Consider the following 20,233-nt stretch of genomic DNA (forward strand, 5'->3'; position numbering starts at 1 on the left):
GGTACAGGAGCCACGCGCTGCCCACATCCAGCCTTCTTGTACGCTGTCTGCAAAATGGGGTGGTGGTTTGAAGCTGGATGTAACTAGTCCGTGACCCCACTAACCTCTCCTCTGGGTCCTCCATGCCCTCTGTCCCGTCCACCCCACCTTGCCTTCCAGGAACCTTGAGCCTCTTGGGGCTTTTCTGTGCTGTGGCATGGATCCTTCCCCCCACCTCCACCTCCGGTGTCCTCGGGGCCCTCTCCCTCTTCCACCTTGACGCTGCCTGCTGAAATCCTTCAGGAGCAGCTCGGTTTCCACCCCCTCTTCAAAGCTTTCCTAGAACCCAACTTCCCAGGAAGATGCAATTAAAGGTCACCTGGGAATACTGTTCCAAACACTTATATCAGATTTTGTTTAGCTGAGTGTGTTTGTTTCCTCTACTAGTCTCCCACATGCTGAAAGGAGGTCCTTGTCCTATTAGTTCCTAGACCCCGGAAGGCCTGGCACTTTGCTGGACACACGCTAGGTCGTGCCAGATACGCTTTGGCAGGTTCGAGCAGCTCTCTCACGTGTTCACCAGGTACCTCCGACTCACAAGTGACTTTGTGACTCAGGTATTGATCTCACCATGAAGACGAAACTCAGCAATGCAGGCTGATTTTCTAACCTATAATTCCCAGTAGAATGCTAGACTCAGTTTCACAAAATCTGACGTATATGAGACCCTTGATATTTAAGAAGGATACATCTCAAGACCCTTATGAATTCCAACATTCTAGAATGACATGAAAACATAAAAAAAAAAAACTTCCTTAAAGATATCCCCTTCAAGAAAGTAGTAATAAATCTATCAGTGTAAGAGTAAAGCCATTTACAAAGCCTTAATATAAATTTTGCCACTACAATAAACTTCTCAGGATAAGAATCATTATGACAATCAACTTCCTAGGGGTAACCATTTTCCCATGAACCTCTAGCATTTGTGTGCCTTCAGCTATAGTGCTGACTAGGAATGGAGAACATGGGGCTTCACTGATCCACGAATGGCCGTGTGTGGGGGACAGACCCACTCCTCCAGGCCAGCTGCTCAGCAGCAGCCATTCAAATGCTTCAGATAAACGACAATTTACAGGCATTGTGGATGTTCAAGGTCAGTCCATCAATGTCACAGTGTGCTGTTGCAGCATGCACTATGCCGCCAGCGACAAGAGGCATCTGAGCACGTGACAGGTGGCTCCTGTGACTGAGGAGCTGCGTTTTAAAGCAACTAAATTCAGTTCAATTAACTTTATCTAGCCATATATGCCTAATGGTTACCCTATCGGATTGTGCAGCTGTAGACTACCTCCATGATCATAGAAACTTTATTAGCCCAGCACTGGTCTCCTACATTTGTTGCCTAGAAAATACCTGAGTCCAGTCCAGTCCAACACAGAAGAAGAAAGACTATTTATGTGTTAAGGTAAATGGTTTGTTGTCAGCACAGGAAGGCGGTAAGGGGTTTGCTTTGCTTGGGCCTTCTTGTGCCTGGGGTTTGGTAGCACACGTACCCGTGTAGATGCCAAGGAGGGTGTAGATTAACTCCTGGGATGGGCGCTGGGTGCTGTTGGTGGGCAGGGTGGCATTCATGCAGTCACTGGCCCCACAGAATTCAAGCTGCTCCTCGGATATGGGCCCTGTGAAGTTGGAAGCAGGCAGGTGAGACATGGGTACCTGAGAGGTGGGACTACCCTCAGGGAGGAGTAGACACTCCAAAGGCAAGCCATCTCGTAGGGCAATGCCAGGAGACACAGGTGTGCCTGACCAAGTGCCTCGGGACGCGTTCACTCTCAGGAGCATGTTGGCTTACTTGCTTTTTAGACACTTTGCCCAGAAGGCGGAGAATGCAATTAGTTTTCTGCAAAGATTCAAAGAATAAATGTGGAATAAGGGTCAGAAACTTGTTATATTATTTTTCTGACACAACTGAAAATTTTCAACTTTGAAAATTAATCATTGTGATGGTTGGAAGCTGCACCCTGGAAAAGCATATTCTTGAAGTTAATCCACTCCAGTGTGGGTGAACCTGCTGCAGGTGGGACCTTTAGATGAGGTCACTTCAGCTAAGGTGAGACTTACCTTGTTCGTGATGGGTCTTAATCCTATTACTGGAGTCATCTTTAAGAGAATGGAATTCAGACGAAGGGAGAAGAAAGCCATGGAAGCAAGAGGCCAGAAGCAATGAGACCGAGAAGAGAAGGGAGAACCCAGCGGCCACCCCCATGTGCCTGGCCATGTGGCACAGAAGACCAGGATTGCGGGCAGCTGGTCTTCAGGAAGAAAGCATTGCCTCAACAATGCCCTGATTGGGGCATTTTCACTGCTTCCAAACTGTAAGCTAATGAATTCCCCCTGGTCAAGCTGAACCATTTCATGGTGATTGCTTCAGGCAGCCTGGGAAACTAAAGCAGTCATAAGGAAAGTACATTAGAATGGCTGCTGGGAATGCTGAGTTCTTTTTCTGATTCATCTATACCCAATTCCGCTACCTTGGGCAGAATATTTAATAACTTTTTGAATGTTAGTTTCCTTAGCCATTAAAAATTAAATTTGAACCATCAATGATTCTTAGTCAGAAACATGTTAGAATCTCTGGAGAAAGGGCAAAGATATCATGTGAGAGAGAGTATCCAGTTTTTGTTGTTTTCATATTACAAAATCTTGGCCTGTGAGATATGCAAAATACAGAATGAAAATGCATCACAGAGGCCAGAGATATAAAAAGGGTGAGAAATCCTGCAGTGCTGTCCAAAGGCCTTCTGGCTGCCAACTTCTGTGTGCTGGGACCACCTAGAGTATGTCTCTACTCCCTTGCTCCATAGAACCTTTATAGACACTGAAATTTAATCCCAATTTCTGTTGTGTTAGTGCTGACACTGGCAGTGACAATGAGTAAAAACTGATGTATATGCTAACGCTTTGTCTTTCCCTTCTTCAGATGCACTTAGCAAGTGATGACATCAAAGGCAGATAACAGGAAGGAGAGTTTTGGTTGCAGAGCGTTCACAAGGTGGGATTTTCTGTAGGGTAGCCAGACGACGGCCAGGATGAAGTAAAAACAGTCCTGACAATAGTCGGGACAGTTGGGATGGATTTTTTCTTGTAGAATTGAAGCAATCTAATCCCTCTGCCCTTGGCTAATCTCCTTAGCACAGACACCACCTGGTGTATTAAACAGCTGTGTGCCCCGTAGCCACCTCTGGGCAAGGTCAGGCACATACAGAGCTTGTGTTCAGACATCAGCCATCAAATGTTCAAATGAGTTAAGGGATAAGTGATCTTAAGGATAATATTTTAGGGCAGTGCAACAGTGGCTCAGTGGCAGAATTCTCGCCTGCCATGCCAGAGACCTGGGTTCATTTCCCGGAGCCTGCCCATGCAAAGAAAAAAAAGGTTGATGGATCAATTCAGTGGGAAACTAAACCAGTTGAGCCAATTCCTAAGACAGTTTTAGCTTACTTCCAAGGTAGTAGAACGGGGCATAGATGAATCAGAAAAAGAACTCAGCATGCCTGGAACCATTCTAATGTACTTTCTTTCTTTCTGATGGTTTTAGTTTCCTGGCTGCTAGAATGGCTCAATGGATATCCGTCGCCTTGTGGTGGCCGTGAGTCTCCCCACGGGGCCCCTTTGCAGAGGCGCCCCAGCAGCAGCCGTGGGGTGGGGGGAGGGCAACGCCACCACCAGGCCCTCCTGAGACCACCCACGTTTCCCCAGGGGAGAGCCCTGGGGTCAGGGACTCTGGCACAGCCATGTCCTTAAGAAATGACAGGACGCAGACCCCTCCTTAAATGGGTCCCTGACCCTCCCTCTGCGGCCGGGAGGGAAGCCCAGCTCCGTTCTGAAACAATTACTCGCTAGTTGTCCTTTTACCTTGCGTGGGTGTCTGGCCAAACACCAGAGACGAAATCAAGTTGCCCCACACACCCGACGACTGGAATATGAGGAAGAAGGTGCCGAAGTACTGGCTGACCATAGCCTGGCCAGGCTTCCCCACCTTGGCCGCCTGCGTGTTGCCCATAATGGTCAGGTACGTGCACTGCGCGGACCACAGCGGGGCGCCGCCGAGCCCCAGCAGGATGGACGTGGGGATCAGCGTGTACCTGCGGGGAGAACGCAACACCCCTTCCAGGCGGGGGGAGAATGCCACGCCCCTTCCAGGCCTGCGGGCTCTGCCGCGCGCCTCACCGCCCGGGGAGGGCAGGGGCCAGGCCTGCCCGCGGGACGCATCCCATCCAGGACCCGTGGGGCTGTGGGGGTCACGGCTGCACTCGGATGACAGCGTCTTTCCGGTTCGGGTTCAATGCCGGTGAAGTTTCCCCGAATTTAGATCAACTAGAAGACTGGCTAATGAGGACAGAAAAGGCGAGGTGGGTTCTGTGTATTTTTAAAGGTTCTCATTCAAAGTGATTTGAATTGTTTTGCCCCCTTCAACTGGGACCCCGCGTGGTGGAAAGCGTCTGTGGGGCGATCCGCATCGCCGTGAAGGCCCTGGCTGGTCTTTGTCCTCACGGCCCCAAAGCCACACTTTGAATCCTCGGAATTTCCCAGTGATGGGAACGCCTTCAGTTCCTGCCGGCCGCTCAGGACCACACGTGGAGCTCATATGCCCATGGCCACAGGGACGGGCCAGCCATACCCGCAGCTTTAGGGGGCAGGGGCTCGGCCCCACCAGCAAGCCAACAGGGCTGCCCACCCTGCCCGACTCCCTGGAGGAGAGGAGGGTCCGCGGGTGGCACTCAGCTGTGCCAATGCGGATTCTGTCAGTGTAAGGGGACCCCATGGAAGTGCAGACCCGGGGGCTGTGATGGGGCTCCCCCCGAGAGGGACCAACCCCGAGACTGGTTCTCAGCGAGGAGGAGAATCTAAGATATGAGGGTGACTCTCCAGGGGCAGCGAGAACGTGGCCACCGTGGTGGGAGCCTCTCCTCGCGCCTGTTGTAAGATGTGTCGCACAGCGTGTGGTCAGCACGGAGGTCGGGGAGGCCAGAGCCACCGTGTCCGAGGGGAGTGGGTGCTTCCGGGACCAAACCAGGAGAGCATCTGGGTCTACAACCCCCTGTTCCGCATCTCTGCAGCGTCTTTTTGAAACACTTTGTTATAACTCAGGATATACTGGTTATGACCGTGTTTGGTTATCAGAAACCCTCCACAACTTCCACAACAGCTTCTGGCACCAACTTCAAGACGCACCCAATTCAACACCTGCTGCTCTCCCTGGAGACAGGCTGGACCCCGCAGGGGCAGGGTCTCCTCTCCAGACTGCCCTTCAGGCAGCGGTCACGAGTTAGGGCCCCAGACGGCCCGTATTCCTGACCCATGGGCTGTCGATCTGGGAGTCCTCACCCCACCTCAGGTGCAAGAATTGGCTAGAACGACTCACAGAGCTCTACTGGTAGTGCCATCCTCGTGATCATAGCTTTACAATAGAAATAGGAAGGAGCCCAAAGAAGAGGTGCCCCAGGTGAGGTCTGGGGGGCTCCCAGAGGCCAGGGCCTCTGCAGTGAGGAGGCGCCAGCCACCCGGCACAGCGATGCAGTGTGATTCCTGTGAATCAGCAGGATGCCCAAGACCAGCACGGGGAACAAAAGTCCAGGCTGGAGAGGACAGGAAGAGGGTCAAGATACTGTCTGGCTAAGAAAGCACCTGCACACTGTGCCTGCTTTCAACATGGACGCAGCGGGCAGCGATCGGGTGTGAGCCTGAGGCACACACTCATCGGCGGTTCCGAGCAGCAGACCCTGGAAGGCCCCTTCCCTTTCTGCCAGGGTGTCCTACCAGCTGGAGCCCTGCCCCGGCCACGAACCCCCTGCCCCAGCCACGAGCCCCCTGCCCAGGCCACGAGGCTGCCTACCAGCTGGCGTAGAAGTTGCCCAAGTAGAAGGCCACATAGCAGCACATGGAGCCGGCGATGGTCCACTTGCAGCCGAACTTCTTGATGAGGATGGGCGGGAGGAACATGGAGGACAGCAGGATGGCCCCGTACAGCGTGCTGAGTGCCGTCACGCCCAGGCCTTCCTCGCTGTACAGGCTGCTCTGGAGACACAAAGCGCCCGCTCAGCCACAGCGAGGAGGGAGGACAAGGCTTTGCGCTTGCTCTGGGGCATTTTCTCAGGCCACCCCAGGTCCCTGACGACCGGCAGCCTTCCCAGCCAGGGGACAGAGACGGTGGAGGAGGAAGCGAACCTGCATGCTGGGCCGCTGCTTGTGGGTATTGGGGGGAAGGAGCGCGTGGGGTCCCAGGGAGGAGTGCCAGCCTAGCGGGCCGGGCCCCCCGTGCCTTCCATGGCTCCACAATTGCAGGGTTGGGGAGAGGCCCCCGCAGGGGTAAAGGCCTCTCCACAGAGGAGCAGGGATCCTCTTAGATGCCCTGGGTGAAAATTCACATTCTTGTTTTGTTATTTGTCAACCGAGGGCTAGCACAGCTTGGTAAGACGTGAACAAAAGGCCCAAGAGGTCTGACCAGAACCAGGCTGGGGAGAGTACTCAGTGGGGCCTTTGGCACTGACAGTCAGAGAAGACGCAGCATCATTTCTTCCCCTCTTATTTCACTTGTTGGGGGGAATGATAAAATGAAGACGACAGAGATGAAGTTCTCCATTCATGAGCACAGCCGGCTTGTCTTCTCTAAGGGCCCTGCCTAGTTTTCCTTCGCCCCCCACCCCCTTCCGCTTACCCAGCTCCGCAGCTGTCGGCCGTTCATGAGACCCGCGGGCCCCGCCTCAGCTAGGCGCCCCGGGAGCCCCTCCCGGGAGGAAATGCGAGCCCGTGTCTCACGCACCCGCCATGGGTTGAGCGCCACAACGCGCCAACGCGGGAACGAGGCGTGCACATTCACTGCCCTCCTGCGGCTAAGGTGCGGGCTCGGCTGCCCTGTCTGTGATGGAGAGGGTGCCAGCCCGGTGGGTGCCACGGGGCGCGTGCTTGGGGGGCCCCGCCCGGCCCAGACTCTGTGACTTAACGTCAGGGCCTCTGTCGCCTGCACTAGTGAAATGCCTTCCCGCCCCACCTCCCCGACAAGACGGTGCCCTGCGGAAGGGCCCACACGTGCTGCTGGAGTCAACCTCCCAGAACCTTCCTTTCACCCCATCTTCCCTTTCCCACCACGTAGAACCAAAACTCTTTAAACTGAGTAAAAGCCAGCCTGGCTCCAGCTGCTCCAGGCCCTTCTCTCCACCCTTCTCCACGCCCTTCCAGTTCTTATCTTCTCCTTCCTGACTCCTCGGGCACATGTCCAAGGCGCAGATCAAGGGTTGCCTCTTCCCAAAGGCCCCTCCCGACTCCTCCAGTACGTGGAGGCCTTGACTGTGTTTAGATACTTTTCCCTCACCCAACCCCCTGATGTCTAGTGCATACCACCCGTTGTCGCCCCAACTGGGTTATAATCCCCTAGAAAGCAAGGAAAATATTTTGCTCTTTTTAATCTGCCCTGACACCTTGCCCAAAGCAGCACTTAATATTTGTTGATGAATGAAAATTGAAAGCAAGAATGGCTAGTCCCATAAAAATTCTGAATTCTGGTTGGAGGGTGGAAACTGAGCACTCTCTGCTGACATCATGGTTACCTGGAAATTGCTGTTTATTACTCTAGTGATATGGGTGGAGTCAGAGATAAATCTGAGCCTGTATTTTTTTAATACTCATGTTGATTACTCGTGTGTTAAATAATAAGCTGGCTTTTTTGTGTATTAATGAAACACAGCCTTTCTCCTCACTGGAATTTCTATCCCACCCACAGTGCTGCTGCAGTCATAGTTGTCATTAACAATTTAGTTTAAATGCAAACCATTGAAAAGGAAGACTGATTTGGGTATCTAAAGAGGAAACCAAAGTATAAAAGCAGATGTCTTGTTCTACGTGAATAATCATGTTCGAACACCAGTGCTTGTACGTATTGGATAAAAGGATAAGTATGTGCCTGCTAACTTAGTAAGAGCTTTTTGCATAAAGAGTCGTGGCTCATTTAGCAGAGAAGTTAAGTGCTGGCTGCAGGAGGCTCTGTGCTGGGTTCTAGGGAAACAAAGAGAATTAAAACAGCCACTACCCTGAAGGAGCTTACAGATGAGCCAGCGCTGAGAGTGTGCCAGCAGAGGGGCTCCTGGAGGCTCACGGATGCCAGCCTGGTGGAATCCGTGAGGCCTTCTAGAGGGAAGGAAGGCTAAAGGAGGTCTGAAGGATGAAAAGGGGAACTCATAGAGAAAGAGTGCTTTAGGGGTGCATTGACATAGATGAGAGACTGTGGAAAATTCAGTTGCTTTGGCCAGAGCTGCTTGCAGCTTTTACTGAAATGAGGCTGGAAACAGTGCCTTGGACACCAGGCACTGGGGAACTGATTGTATCTGTAAGCCTGGGGAGTCACTGGGAGTTTTAAACAGGAGATTAACATGCACGGTTGCTGGTTTCACAACTATGCACTGAGCTCTTTCTTTGTATCAAGCACTGTGTCAGACCCTGGAGAGGTGGCAATGGCCGAGGTGGGGACAGTCCTGCCCTCCTGGAGCTCACAGATGGTGGAGGTGGACAGAGATGGACAGGCAAGTACAGCCTGATGTGTCACCCGCTACAACACAGCACGCATAGGCGAGGGATGCAAGGGTGTGAGGGAAGGGGCAGAAGACACGACCTCTAAGCTGAGCACGAATGATGAGTGGGGTTCAGTAGCCGAAAAGAGGGAGCGGGGGAGCTTGCTGTGGGGGAGGGGAGTGTGGGTGACGGTTTGGGATGTAGGGGCAGACACAGCGGCCAAGCCAGGCCAGGGAGGAGCCTGCGGGGACGAGGCCCTGCCTGTCTGCAGGGCTGGCTGAGCGGGTGGAGTAGGAGGAAGAGCTGAGGGCATGTGCCCATCTCTACCACCACTTCTGGGCACGAGAATGAAGGCACTGGGTGAAAGCAGAGCCAGACAACGGAGAGAGGAGTCCTCCAACATTGCTTGGCTTCAGCCATTCCCAAAGCCAGTTCTATCCATGCCATTGCATTCTGTTTTTGTTTTTTTTTCCTTTCGCCAGTTCTGACTAATACAGACAACTAAGCCAGTTAATACCTGTTTATAAATTCTAGATCAATAGGCAAGATGATATGGTTGGTATTAGGGCTGGGCTGAGGGTGGAGTGGGTGAGTGGCTAGGGTTGCTGCAGGCCCTGGAATCACGCCATAGTTGGAGGCCTGGTTCTCTCACATCTCCAGTCTTTTGAGGAAGAAGCAATCAAACTCAAAAGCAAATAAATAAGACATTACAAAAGAGAAAATCCAATAGCAGCAGGTGCCCCTCCTCCCGGAGTGCAGGGAGGAAAGGGGGAAGGCCTGGCTGTGAACGGGGCTGAGCCTCTCAGCTCTGCTCTGACATCCTCCCAGCCGGGAGCACGCCCCGAGCACCAGTGGAATGATTCCTGCGTGGGAGCGGGTGGTTGCCTGCTGCATGCATCTGCAGACCTGGCATCCTGTGGTCACTGCTGGAGGGAAGGGATGCAGGGCAGGTTCTAAGCCTTTCCTTCCTGCAACTTCCAGACCAGAGACTGATTTGCAGTCAGAATGCTGAGCAGCTGCAGATGCACAGTGACTGCTTCCTAAGAATTCTGACTCCCATCATTTCCAGTTTCCTAACCAGGGATAATCTGTCCTGCCTGTCGCTGACAGTACAGCCAGCCAGGATTTCCTTCTGCGGGCCAAGCTTTTAAAAGGAAGAGTGTTAGAGACTGGTTCACAGCCTCAGGAGATTCTTCCCGTCAGTACATATTGCACATACCACAACTCAATCTAGCTTTCCTGAATAAGGGGGTCCTTACACACTAGGTTTTAAAAAACCATATCACAGGGCTCTGGAGGAGGCAATGCCTCCCAAAGTTATGAAATATAATGACAAAAAAGGAGCCCATGCTTCCTTTCAAAACTAACAAAAATAATCCTGTTGGTTATAATTCCATTCTCTGTAAGCCTAATTAGAAACAAAATGGATTAGGGGCTCAGGGCAGAAAACATGTCATGGGGAATCTGAGGCTGAATTTGAGCTTCTTTGGTAACTGAAAAGCCCAAAGTATTTGAACTGTAACAGCAAGGACAGGAAGTGGGTGTCTCTCCCGCATCATTGCACCTTTGATTCCAAGTCCCCTGGGTACTCTTACATGATTCGACACAGTTTCCCATTAAAAGACGGGAGCTTCAGAAAATTTCAGCGATTTTTCCTCCAGGTCTGAGCAGTGCCGGCCAACAGAACTTTCTGTCCTGCCTGCTATAAAGGCTGCCAGCTATATTCAAAATGGCATATGCAGTAGGTGTCCAGTTCTTGTCCTTGGTGGACAAACCTTATTAACTTATCTGCAGAAGCTCTAGAAATGTTTTAAGTGACAGCCCCTTAGGCATCCAGGGACCCATGGATGAGTCCCTGCCCCAGGAAGCGCCTGCTGCCTGACCCCCTTGGAATTCCCTGGGGGTTTTATGCCACAGAGAAATGCCAGACATCAGGTCGTCAGGTGTAAGCCCCTTGGGAAGTCATGACCTGTCACAGTCTCTCTAAAGAAAGTCTTCCAGCCTCTGTGCTCCTAGGCCCGAAGGGAAAAGGATGTCTTAAGGGCTCAGAATATAAAGAGAGCACTTTGTGTAGGGCAGCTCGGCCCTGACACAGCGCGGGGAAAGTAACTCACATGCTGGCATCTGATCGCCACGCCAAGCACATCAAACCACACGGTTCACAGTGATTCTTGTCCTAACCTCCCAAAGGCACAGAAAGCGTGTGGCCAGTCACTGACCTGACCGCACTCTCCCGGCCGAGGGTGAATGCTACGCGGCTGTCATCCTCATGACCGTGTGGGTGGGACGGACTAGACTGTGCGGAAACCACTGCTTACGAGAGGATGGCGAGGGCTGGAGAAGCGGTTTTTGGATAAAGCATCATCATCATCTTCTTGTGACTCTGGGCGTTTGCGGAGGTCAAGAAAAGTTAAGACAACTGTCGCTTACCTGCAGACTCTGCAGACCCCCATAGGCAGTGAAGAGAAGGAGAAATCCAAAGGAAAGCACCAGAACATTCTTCAGGCTTCTATCCATTGCGCTGGCTAGAGGCGGCAACCGTCAGCAGGCACAGAGATCTGTGGCTCCCTGAAAGAGCCAAATGTGGGTGCAGAGAAACCACCTGCAATGAGAAGTCACATTCTCTCACCTGGGTTAAGCTGTACTGCTCATTGGTGCTGTCGCTGGTTAATGAGCTTTTTATCACTGACACCCACAAAGCAGGGCGAGTGCAGTTATTCATTCACTCTCTCGATAATCCACAGCCCCTTTGTTAAGTGGCAAAGACTGGGCCTTTTATCAGTGTGCCTATGATTGTATTTTTTTTTCTATCTTAATATTTACTAGATATGCTTACTAGCTAAGTGATCATTTAATATTAAATATATATACATATGTGAGTGTATATATGTGTTTTAATAACTAGTGCCTTCCACATGGCACAGAACACAGACTGCACTTCATTTTAAAGAGCAAAGCATAAATGTCAGCTCTAAGCTACATGGTTCCACGTCTAGGAAACAGTTAACATGATTATAAAATCCAGGGGTTAAAGTCTTAGTATCTCAAAGACCATGCAATTTTACAACACTGCAATTAAAAAAAAGATCCGAGCATAGTACTTAACAAACTGAAAGCACGTTCCCAGGCATCAGCTCATTTTACCCCACAACAATTTCACCGTGGAAAATTAGTGCTGTGATAATTATTATCATTAGAATTCACAGGCCCATTAAAAGACCAGAAACGGAACTTCAGAAAATTTCAGTGATTTTTCCCTCCAGGTCTGAGCAGCACCCGCCAGCAGCACTTCCTGCCCTGCCTGGTACCGAGGCCACCAGCCCCATACGGCCATATACTTGCAGGGTGGCTAGTGGGACTGAGGATCTGAATTCAAATTGCATTTCTTACTATTTTTTAAGTCCAGGTCCATTCTACAGGCTTTACATTTTGGATTGCAGAAGTCTTATTTCTTATCTTCAGGACAATAATTTCCTTTTTTTTTTTTAACTTTTTATTGTAGTAATAAATATACAACTCAGCATTTCCCATTGTAACCACATTCAAGTAGACAATTCGGCAGTATTAATTACCTGATACTATGGGCAGTAACTCTTACCCACTTTTTCATGACCTCACATAGAAACTCTTCGTGTATTAAGCTATGACTTGCTCTCCACCTCCGCCCCAGGAAACCTGAAAACCACCATATATTTCTATGAAGTCTGCTCCATCGAGGCATTTCATACAAGTGAGATCATACAGTATTTGTCTTTTTTGTGTCTGGCTTATGTCATGCAGCACAGTGTTTCCAGGGCTCACCCGTCTAGCAGCATGTGTGAGAACGTCATTCCTTTTCACGGCTGAGTACCATTCCATTGCACAGATACACTGCATTTCTTACAAATGAGCAGCCGCTGATGAACACTTGGCTGCTTGCACCTTGGGCCAGGAATAGCACTGCTCAGAACACGGCCTTCAGTTCCTCTGGGTGCACACTGAGTGTGGTTTGGCTGGGTGGTATGGTAATTCTACTTTTAACTTTCCGAGGAACCGCCAAACCGTTTCCACCGTGGCTGCTCCATTCTGCAGTGCCCCCTGCAGTGTATAACTGCGCGCCTCTTTCTCCAAATCCTCGTCAACTCATCATTTTCTGTTGTTTTAGTAATAGCCATCTGAGTGGATGTGAAGCGCTATCTCATTATAGTTTTGATTTGTATTTCCCGGATGACCAATGATGCTGAGCATTGTTTCATGTGCTTAATTCCAATAAATTCAAAGAACCACATAGGTATTGGACAGCACAGATCTAGAGCTTTGAATAACCTGCCCCAAATCTCATGGCTGATAAGCAAGAAAAATAGGAAAATAATGAAGTCTGCAAATAAAATACATTGTCTAACCACGACGCACCCTACACAGAGGTGAGCCCAGCCGAGCAGTCTGGTGTAGGGTGAGGGGTCCTGACCGAGAAGGCAGAGGAGAGCTGTAGGGTCACACCTACTCCTGCAGCTGCTTAGCCTTGGGGGGCCACATCATCGTCTGAATCTCAACTTCCTTGTGAAAAGGGAGGTTTGCAAACATGGCATAAGGCACTACACATGAAAGCCCCTGGAGCAGCCCCTGACGCATTAGCCACCAATTAGTGTCAGTTGATTTAAGGTGACATTTTAACTTTGAGAGAAAATACCAGCTGGAGCTATATTTAAAGAAAGAAGGGGGGGAAAAGCTATATATAAGAAAGAGAATACCTAGCATAAGATGAACTTTTTAATATTAAACTTATCAATTAATGAACTCTGACTCCAAAACTTATTTTCAGTAGTGTTTTAACTTACTTCAATTCTGGCCTGTCTATAATTACCCACAAGTTACTTGCATTTTGATACTAGAAATTAGACTTGATTTCTTCTTCTCTCCTCTGTCTCTTCTTCCTTGGCTGCAAAACTTGCCCAAACTATCTAAGATTTGCTACCTGGCTCTGGAGAGAACCTCCAGCAGCTACTATGTCTGACTCCTTCCATGGTCAGTCTGCGTGTCCTAAAGAGCTTTCTGCTTGTGCAAAACACAACATAGCAAAACTTTGGAGGTCTGTTTCCTTCTAAGTCACATATATCGGTCAGTATCACTGTCCTTTTAGCTTGGAATTCTTTACTGAAATAAGTGCTTTTAGCAAGTCTCCTTTTTTATTTTTTCCTTCTAGTTCTCTCCCTTTTTCTGAAGAAGAAATTTTTCTTTTTAAGCTTATGAACATTGTATTTTACAATCTGCCTGGGCTCTGCAGCAGGACAAAATGTTTCTTAAAAGAGATATGTTCTAGCACCACTCCCAAATTGTCAGTATGACTAGGGTAATTTTTAGATACAGTCACCCAGTGGTTTCCCCATAATTAAGGGGTGCTCTTATGTTATGCAGACTCTGTCATCACCTGACTTACAAAGAGCACATTCCTGCGGCTGTGCCTGTGGCCTGGAAGATTGGAAGCTGCAAAGCTTGCTGGACTCGGATGGTTTAGCTGTGATGTGGGATGAGGAACCCTGAACCAGGGCTGCTCTTCAAATGGTAAAGATTTAGGTATAAACAGCTCAAAATCCATCAGTAATAATTTCACTCTTTACATTTAGCTTCTGCAGCACATTAACTGAGAAAAGACACGCCCTGCAGACCTGCACAAACCTGGGATCACTTACTGGATAGTAAAATGCTTGGCGTGTCTCTGGAAGAACGAATATTCTAGAGAACCACACGACGTTTAGCAACGTAAGTGATTTTAAAAGCCGCTAGATGTCACTGTCCTGCTACTGCTGAATTCACAAGACTTACAGGTTTTGAGTGCTATATAGTCATATTTTAAAAATCATTAAGTCTCCTGCTAAGAAGTTAAAGACGGCTCTTAATTTAAAGAAAGGCTAATCAGTGGTTTGCTCTTTTAAAGAAAGTACTCATGTGAGCAAATTAATATCAAGGTTCTTGACATTTAAATCTGGCATCTCAATAAAAGTAACATCAAATACATTCAAATTTGTCCATATCATTAATTGCACACTTAAAAAATCTACACAAAGATGAAAAAAGTAGAGGGAGTGGAGCAAATGATTGTCTACTTTAGGAATCTCTTACTTTGAAAAAAATAGGGGAAGAATTTCTATTAACACATGTGTGGCTCCTGATGCCTTTTCTCCGAGCAAATGTTCCCAGTGGCCTAATGCTGGAGCCCAGGCCCAGGTGAGACGGGCAGACCTGAAGGGTGCGCTCCTGGGGCGGGGTGCCCTGGCCGGCCCTTTCCCCGGCTGAGGGGCCAGGAGAACCGATTTCTGGACATCTGACTGCGAGACTGTTGAGCTCCTTTTCAGCCCTTCTCAGGGGCGGCCCTCCAAAGGCCATCTCCCCTCAGGGGGCCGGAAAAGGCTCCAGGACTGTACAGAGTCCAAGCCCCAGGCTTCTCACCCCCCCCCCCATCCTTGTGGACCCTAAGGGACTCTGTGGTGCCTGGGAACCGCTTTTCTGGCTGGAGAGGCTGTTCTTCACCCTGGGGTCTAAGCTGGTGGCATCTGGGGCCTTGACATTCTGAGGAGTAGGGGAATCCTGGTTCCCTGGCCTCTGACCCAGCAGGCAGTCTACCACCAGGCAGTCCTCCACCAGGCAGTCCCCCTCCAGGTAGTCCTCTATCAGGCAGTCCTCTATCAGGCAGTCCTCACCAGGCAGTCCTCCGCCAGGCAGTCCTCCGCCAGGCAGTCCTCCGCCAGGCAGTCCTCCACTAGGCAGTCCCCTATCAGGCAGTCCTCACCAGGCAGTCCTCCGCCAGGCAGTCCCTCTACCAGGTAGTCCTCCGCCAGGCAGTCCCTCCACCAGGCAGTCCTCCCCTAGGCAGTCCTCCACCAGGCAGTCCCCTGTCAGGCAGTCTTCTGTCAGGCAGTCCTCTGCCAGGCAGTCCTCCACCAGGCAGTCCTCTACTAGGTAGTCCTCTGCCAGGAAGTCCCCTACCAGTGAGTCCTCCACCAGGCAGTCCTCTATCAGGCTGTCCTCCACCAGGCAGTCCTCACCAGGCAGTCGTCTGCCAGTCAGTCCCTCCACCAGGCAGTCCCTCTACCAGGCAGTCCTCTGCCAGGCAGTCCCTCCACCAGGCAATCCTCCCCTAGGCAGTCCTCCACCAGGCAGTCCCCTATCAGACAGTCCTCTATCAGGCAGTCCTCCACCAGGCAGTCCTCACCAGGCAGTCCTCCACCAGGCAGTCCTCTATCAGGCAGTCCTCCACCAGGCAGTCCTCTGCCAGGCAGTCCCTCTACCAGGTAGTCCTCTGCCAGGCAGTCCCTCTATCAGGCAGTCCTCTATCAGGCAGTCCCTCCATCAGGCAGTCCTATATCAAGCAGTCCTCCGCCAGGCAGTCCTCTACTAGGTATTCCTCCGCCAGGAAGTCCCCTACCAGTCAGTCCTCCACCAGGCAGTCCTCTATCAGGCAGTCCTCCACCAGGCAGTCCTCTGCCAGGCAGTCCCTCTACCAGGTAGTCCTCTGCCAGGCAGTCCCTCTATCAGGCAGTCCTCTATCAGGCAGTCCCTCCATCAGGCAGTCCTATATCAGGCAGTTCTCCGCCAGGCAGTCCTATATCAGGCAGTCCTCCACCAGGCAGTCCTCTACTAGGTATTCCTCCGCCAGGAAGTCCCCTACCAGTCAGTCCTCCACCAGGCAGTCCTCCCCCAGGCAGTCCTCCCCCAGGCAGTCCTCCACCAGGCAGTCCCTCCCCCAGGCAGTCCCTCCACCAGGCAGTCCTCTGCCAGGCAGTCCCTCTACCAGGCAGTCCTCTACCACAGAGGCCTGGGGCGCGTCCCTTTCGATGCTCCTTTCACCTTTCCTCTCAGTTCAGCAAAGCTGAGTGAGTTGGGGGCGGAAGATCCCCCAGGGGTTCTGCTTTCCCACGGAGAGCCCACGGGACTGCGGCTTCAGAGGTGCATGCAGAGGCGCCCCGGGGATGCCTTATGCTTCCCACCCCCTTCTCACCCAGCCTCCCTGCCCAGGCCCAGCAGCAGCTCCTACAACCTGTCCTCCCGCCCCTGGGCCCTGGGGGTCCCACCTGGCTGCCCCTGCTGTGCCCCCACGCACACAGGCTGTGGAGTCTAGTGGAGGAGACAGGCGGCAACGGGCGGAGCAGTCGGGGAAACCAGACAGGCTCAGGTGCTGAAAACTACAGCAGGTGAGCGCCGGTCTGGGCAGGGTGGGTTCCTGTGTCCGCAGGTCACAGGTGAATAGACTCTCCTCGCAGACCGGGACGGCCAGTTCTGCCCCTCGCAGGGCCATTTTGAGGAGCCCCAGCAAATGGGAACAAGCAGTTCTCTTGATGGGCAGGGTCCAGCGGGGGCCGTGGGTGGCTGAGGAAACCAGCACTTCGTTTGGACAGCTGAAGGCCAAATGCCTAAGAGAGTGACCTGAAGGGGTTGGGACCATCGAGGTACTTTTTAATTGGTTATTTTCTCCGTGTGAGCAAAGCCAGAGATGTTAAATGGCATGGGTCAATCTCCAAAGATAGTGTCTTCGACTTTTGCTCTCACAACACAAACATCCAGACAATTTGAATATTGTCCCCAAACTAAGTAATACCATCCTAAAGAGATTTTACCTAGTTTGTGGCCTTCTTAGGTCCAGTCACTAATGGCTTCTGGAATCTTAGCGCGTTTCAGAACACACAGGAGTTTCCCTCATTTGCTTTCAGTTGCAAGGAGGGCGGGCTCTCAAAATAGGATACTGGGAAAAAATTGTGCAACGCTTGGCTCTGCTTTAGCAAGTGGCAAATCTAGTTTGTGAATTATAGGTCCCTCAACAGCAGCTCCTGCTGGCGCGATTTAATTCTCTTTGGGAAGATTTTCTGGTCAATTGTAGAAAGATACACTGAAAAAATATTTGATGTGATTAAGTGAGAATATTTCATAAAGACATTGAGAATGATTGCTTAGTTTTAGAGCATTAAAATAGTCTGAGCTCATTTTAGTGCATAATTATGTACGTCTGTGGGTATATGTGTGAATCTGAACATAAGTGCACACATACACACACACACACACAGTGAATCTCAAAGTATATAAACCTAAATTCTTATCTATGCAATAGAATTGCTGGGAGAAAGGGTACAAGGAAGCTCGCTTTTTAGTTGATGCACCCATGTACTGTTACCATGTTTTTTTAAACAAAGGACATTTAGTTTTAAAAAGAATTGAGATTTTTAAAGGAAAACATACTTTTGATAAAGAACTTTTCTTACAAAGAACTCTAAAAAGTAACCTAAAATACAACCTTATTTCTAGGTAGTTTATTTTTGTTATTAAGCTGTGCTTTTTGTCTTCTGAATGGTTCCCCCCAGCTTCCCCCACCCTCATGCTTCTTTCAAGCACAGCCCCCCCCAACCCCAGTGGTTTACAAAAACAACGCAAAGGCCTCTCGCCATTCTCACCTCTGCCTTTCAGAGTGCCCACATGTCCTCTCGTATGTGTTCTCAATAAATTTTCTGTCTGCTTAGTCTAAATAAAGCACACAAACCAGTGCAAGGAGCGCGGGGGGCGCGAGGCTGCCAGCAGCACTGCGCTGCGCTGTAACTGGGCCCGCTGGCCCACGGGCCCATCCTCGGGTGCTGGTAGGACAACTGCCACCACGGGTAAGACAGCGGCCACCTGCCCCTGCCCTGCATCCTGCAGCCACTCCCCCTAGGCGGTGCCTGGTCGGGCCGGAGGGGACCGGGGTGCCCCTGGCAGAGGGCTGGGTGGCCGTCACCTCGCCCTCAGCCCGCCTCAGCACAGCTCCATGTTTGAACTTAGCATTCAGTCAATATTTGACGGATTTAGTAAAATATGCTTGAACTTTGTTATGAGGTTGAAATGCATACCAAATGAGAGAAAGCCTGGATCTGTGGGATGTAACATGCTGTGAGTGTCTGACTCTATAAAATTATTTACAGAAGTGCACAGGGCTGGGCCCTTCCCTTGCCTGACCCCACGTTTCCAGCACTGCTCTCGAAGGCCGGGCGGGTCCCCTTGGCTGGACGTGGCCCCTGTTCTGGACCTACCCCGCCAGCTGCCCTCCCTCTCGGCTCGGGTGGGTGACCACACACTGCTCACCCGCGCCCACCCACGGGCACCTCTTCACAGTCGCCGAGGCCGGGGGAGGCGTGGAGGGTGCCCCCTCCTCGGATGAAGCCCGTGACATCCTCTGAGAACTGGACAGGATTGTGACTCACGAGAGTTCTGTGCCCACGCGTGGCGTCGCCAGGGTCTGGGGTGTGTGCCCAGCGGGCTGCAGGTCCACGGCCAGCCGTCCCCGGCCAAGCCACCCTGCGCTCACTGCGGGGAGGGCTCTGGGCACGCAGAGCATCACACAGGCCATGTGGGATGTCCTCTGACGCCCCAGATCTGGCAGCAAGCCTGGGTGTGTGAACCGGCCTCCCGGGTCCCAGCCTGTGTCTGAGCCCTGAACTCTGGGAAAATGGGCTTTGTGTGGGCACTACAAGCAAAACTGTTAGCTACCCCCAATCTCCCCCGTATTTTCTAATCCCAGGCGTTCAGCTAATGATGGGGTATCAGCTGCATCTTCCCAGGGGCCGAGGGAAAGCAGTCACCACACCCAGCTGGAAGGCCTGGGTTCCGTTTTCTGGACAAAATGAAAACAGCACCTCGCATTGCCAGCCTTCCTACTCATCAGCCGTTTGGTGCTGTGCTCTCTGTCCTCTCTCCCCTTCCCCAGCCCTGAGTTCTAAGTGGTTAACACTGCAGCGTTTCTTTTCTCTTTTAAAGAGTTGACTATCCATTCATTCAGCAACTATTTATTGAAAACCTGCTGTGTATCTCTGCGGAGCCAGGTAGCCTCCCGGGAGCATCAGGACTTCTGTGCGCACGAAGATGGTGTGAGATATCAAGAAAATAAATACGGACTTCCGGAGAAGATGGCGGCTTAGTAAGACGCGGGTCTTAGTTCCTCCTCCAGAAAAGCAACTAAAGAAAGAGAAACAATACGAAACAGCTCCCGGAGTCACGACAGAGACCAAAAAGACAGCGTACCCCATTCTGGAACGGCTGAACGGGCAGGGAGAATCCGCTGCGGTGAGATACCCGAGGGGTGCGCGTTTTCCCGGCAGGGGCAGCTGGCAACTGGGGTCCCCTCCACGCACGTGGCTCCCCGGTCTGACTGGGAACATTGGATAGCGGGGCCCTCCTGCCACGCTTGGCGTCTCAGGCCAGCTGGGCAATTTGGACCGGCACTCCCCCAAGCCGTGGCGGCCAGTGACCCCTGCCTCCACGCGTGGTTTCCCTGGCCGACTGCCCCGCAGACAGACGAGTGCCACGAGCGCCACCTACTGGGCAGGAAAAGAAAAACAGAGCCCAGAGATTTCACAGAAAAACCTTTCAACCAGCTGGGTCCCACACCCAGGGAAATCTGATCAAATGCCCAGACACCAGCAGAAAACAATGGATGACGCTCGGAAAATTGAAGATATGGCCCAGTCAAAGGAACAAACCAACAGTTCAAATGAGATACAGGAGCTGAGACAACTAATGCTGAATATACGAACAGAAATGGAAAAACTCTTCAAAAACCAAATCAGTAAATTGAGGGAGGACATGAAGAAGACATGGGCTGAACAAAAAGAAGAAATAGAAAATCTGAAAAAACAAATCACAGAACTTATGGGAGTGAAGGACAAAGAAGAAAAAATGGAAAAAACAATGGATA

At 51.1% G+C, this 20,233-nt stretch overlaps 1 protein-coding gene and 2 long non-coding RNA genes across 8 annotated transcripts in view; 2 read left to right on the forward strand and 1 right to left on the reverse strand.

The window, feature by feature from the left end:
* LOC143650266 (uncharacterized) overlaps nucleotides 1-4,141 on the forward strand; it is a 28,853-nt gene extending 24,712 nt beyond the window's left edge. The window contains exons 3-4 of the long non-coding RNA XR_013159480.1: nucleotides 2,960-3,031; nucleotides 3,578-4,141. This is a non-coding gene — a long non-coding RNA (uncharacterized LOC143650266). The remainder of the gene's footprint in view (nucleotides 1-2,959; nucleotides 3,032-3,577) is intronic.
* Nucleotides 1-14,505, forward strand: part of LOC143650265 (uncharacterized) — a 154,549-nt gene extending 140,044 nt beyond the window's left edge. For 3 of the 4 annotated variants that reach the window (XR_013159476.1, XR_013159475.1, XR_013159477.1), the window contains one exon: nucleotides 13,939-14,505. This is a non-coding gene — a long non-coding RNA (uncharacterized LOC143650265). The remainder of the gene's footprint in view (nucleotides 1-13,938) is intronic. The other variant, XR_013159479.1, reaches the window with a different exon arrangement.
* The window catches only part of UNC93A (unc-93 homolog A), a 46,432-nt gene extending 27,715 nt beyond the window's left edge, over nucleotides 1-18,717 (reverse strand). The window contains exons 1-5 of one of the 3 annotated variants that reach the window (XM_077120845.1): nucleotides 18,625-18,717; nucleotides 10,975-11,112; nucleotides 5,876-6,057; nucleotides 3,895-4,124; nucleotides 1,533-1,658 (exon numbers count right to left, since the gene is read on the reverse strand). In XM_077120845.1, coding sequence (XP_076976960.1) covers nucleotides 1,533-1,658; nucleotides 3,895-4,124; nucleotides 5,876-6,057; nucleotides 10,975-11,061 — 625 coding nt within the window. In that variant the 5' untranslated portion in view covers nucleotides 11,062-11,112; nucleotides 18,625-18,717. Of the gene's footprint in view, nucleotides 1-1,532; nucleotides 1,659-3,894; nucleotides 4,125-5,875; nucleotides 6,058-10,974; nucleotides 11,147-17,135; nucleotides 17,363-18,624 lie in introns of those variants that run through there. The other 2 variants (XM_077120843.1, XM_077120844.1) reach the window with 2 other exon arrangements.
* Between the last annotated feature and the right edge of the window lie 1,516 nt (nucleotides 18,718-20,233).

The sequence above is a fragment of the Tamandua tetradactyla genome, chromosome 11, assembly GCF_023851605.1.
Source record: "Tamandua tetradactyla isolate mTamTet1 chromosome 11, mTamTet1.pri, whole genome shotgun sequence".
In the NCBI taxonomy this organism is placed as follows: Eukaryota; Metazoa; Chordata; class Mammalia; order Pilosa; family Myrmecophagidae; genus Tamandua; species Tamandua tetradactyla.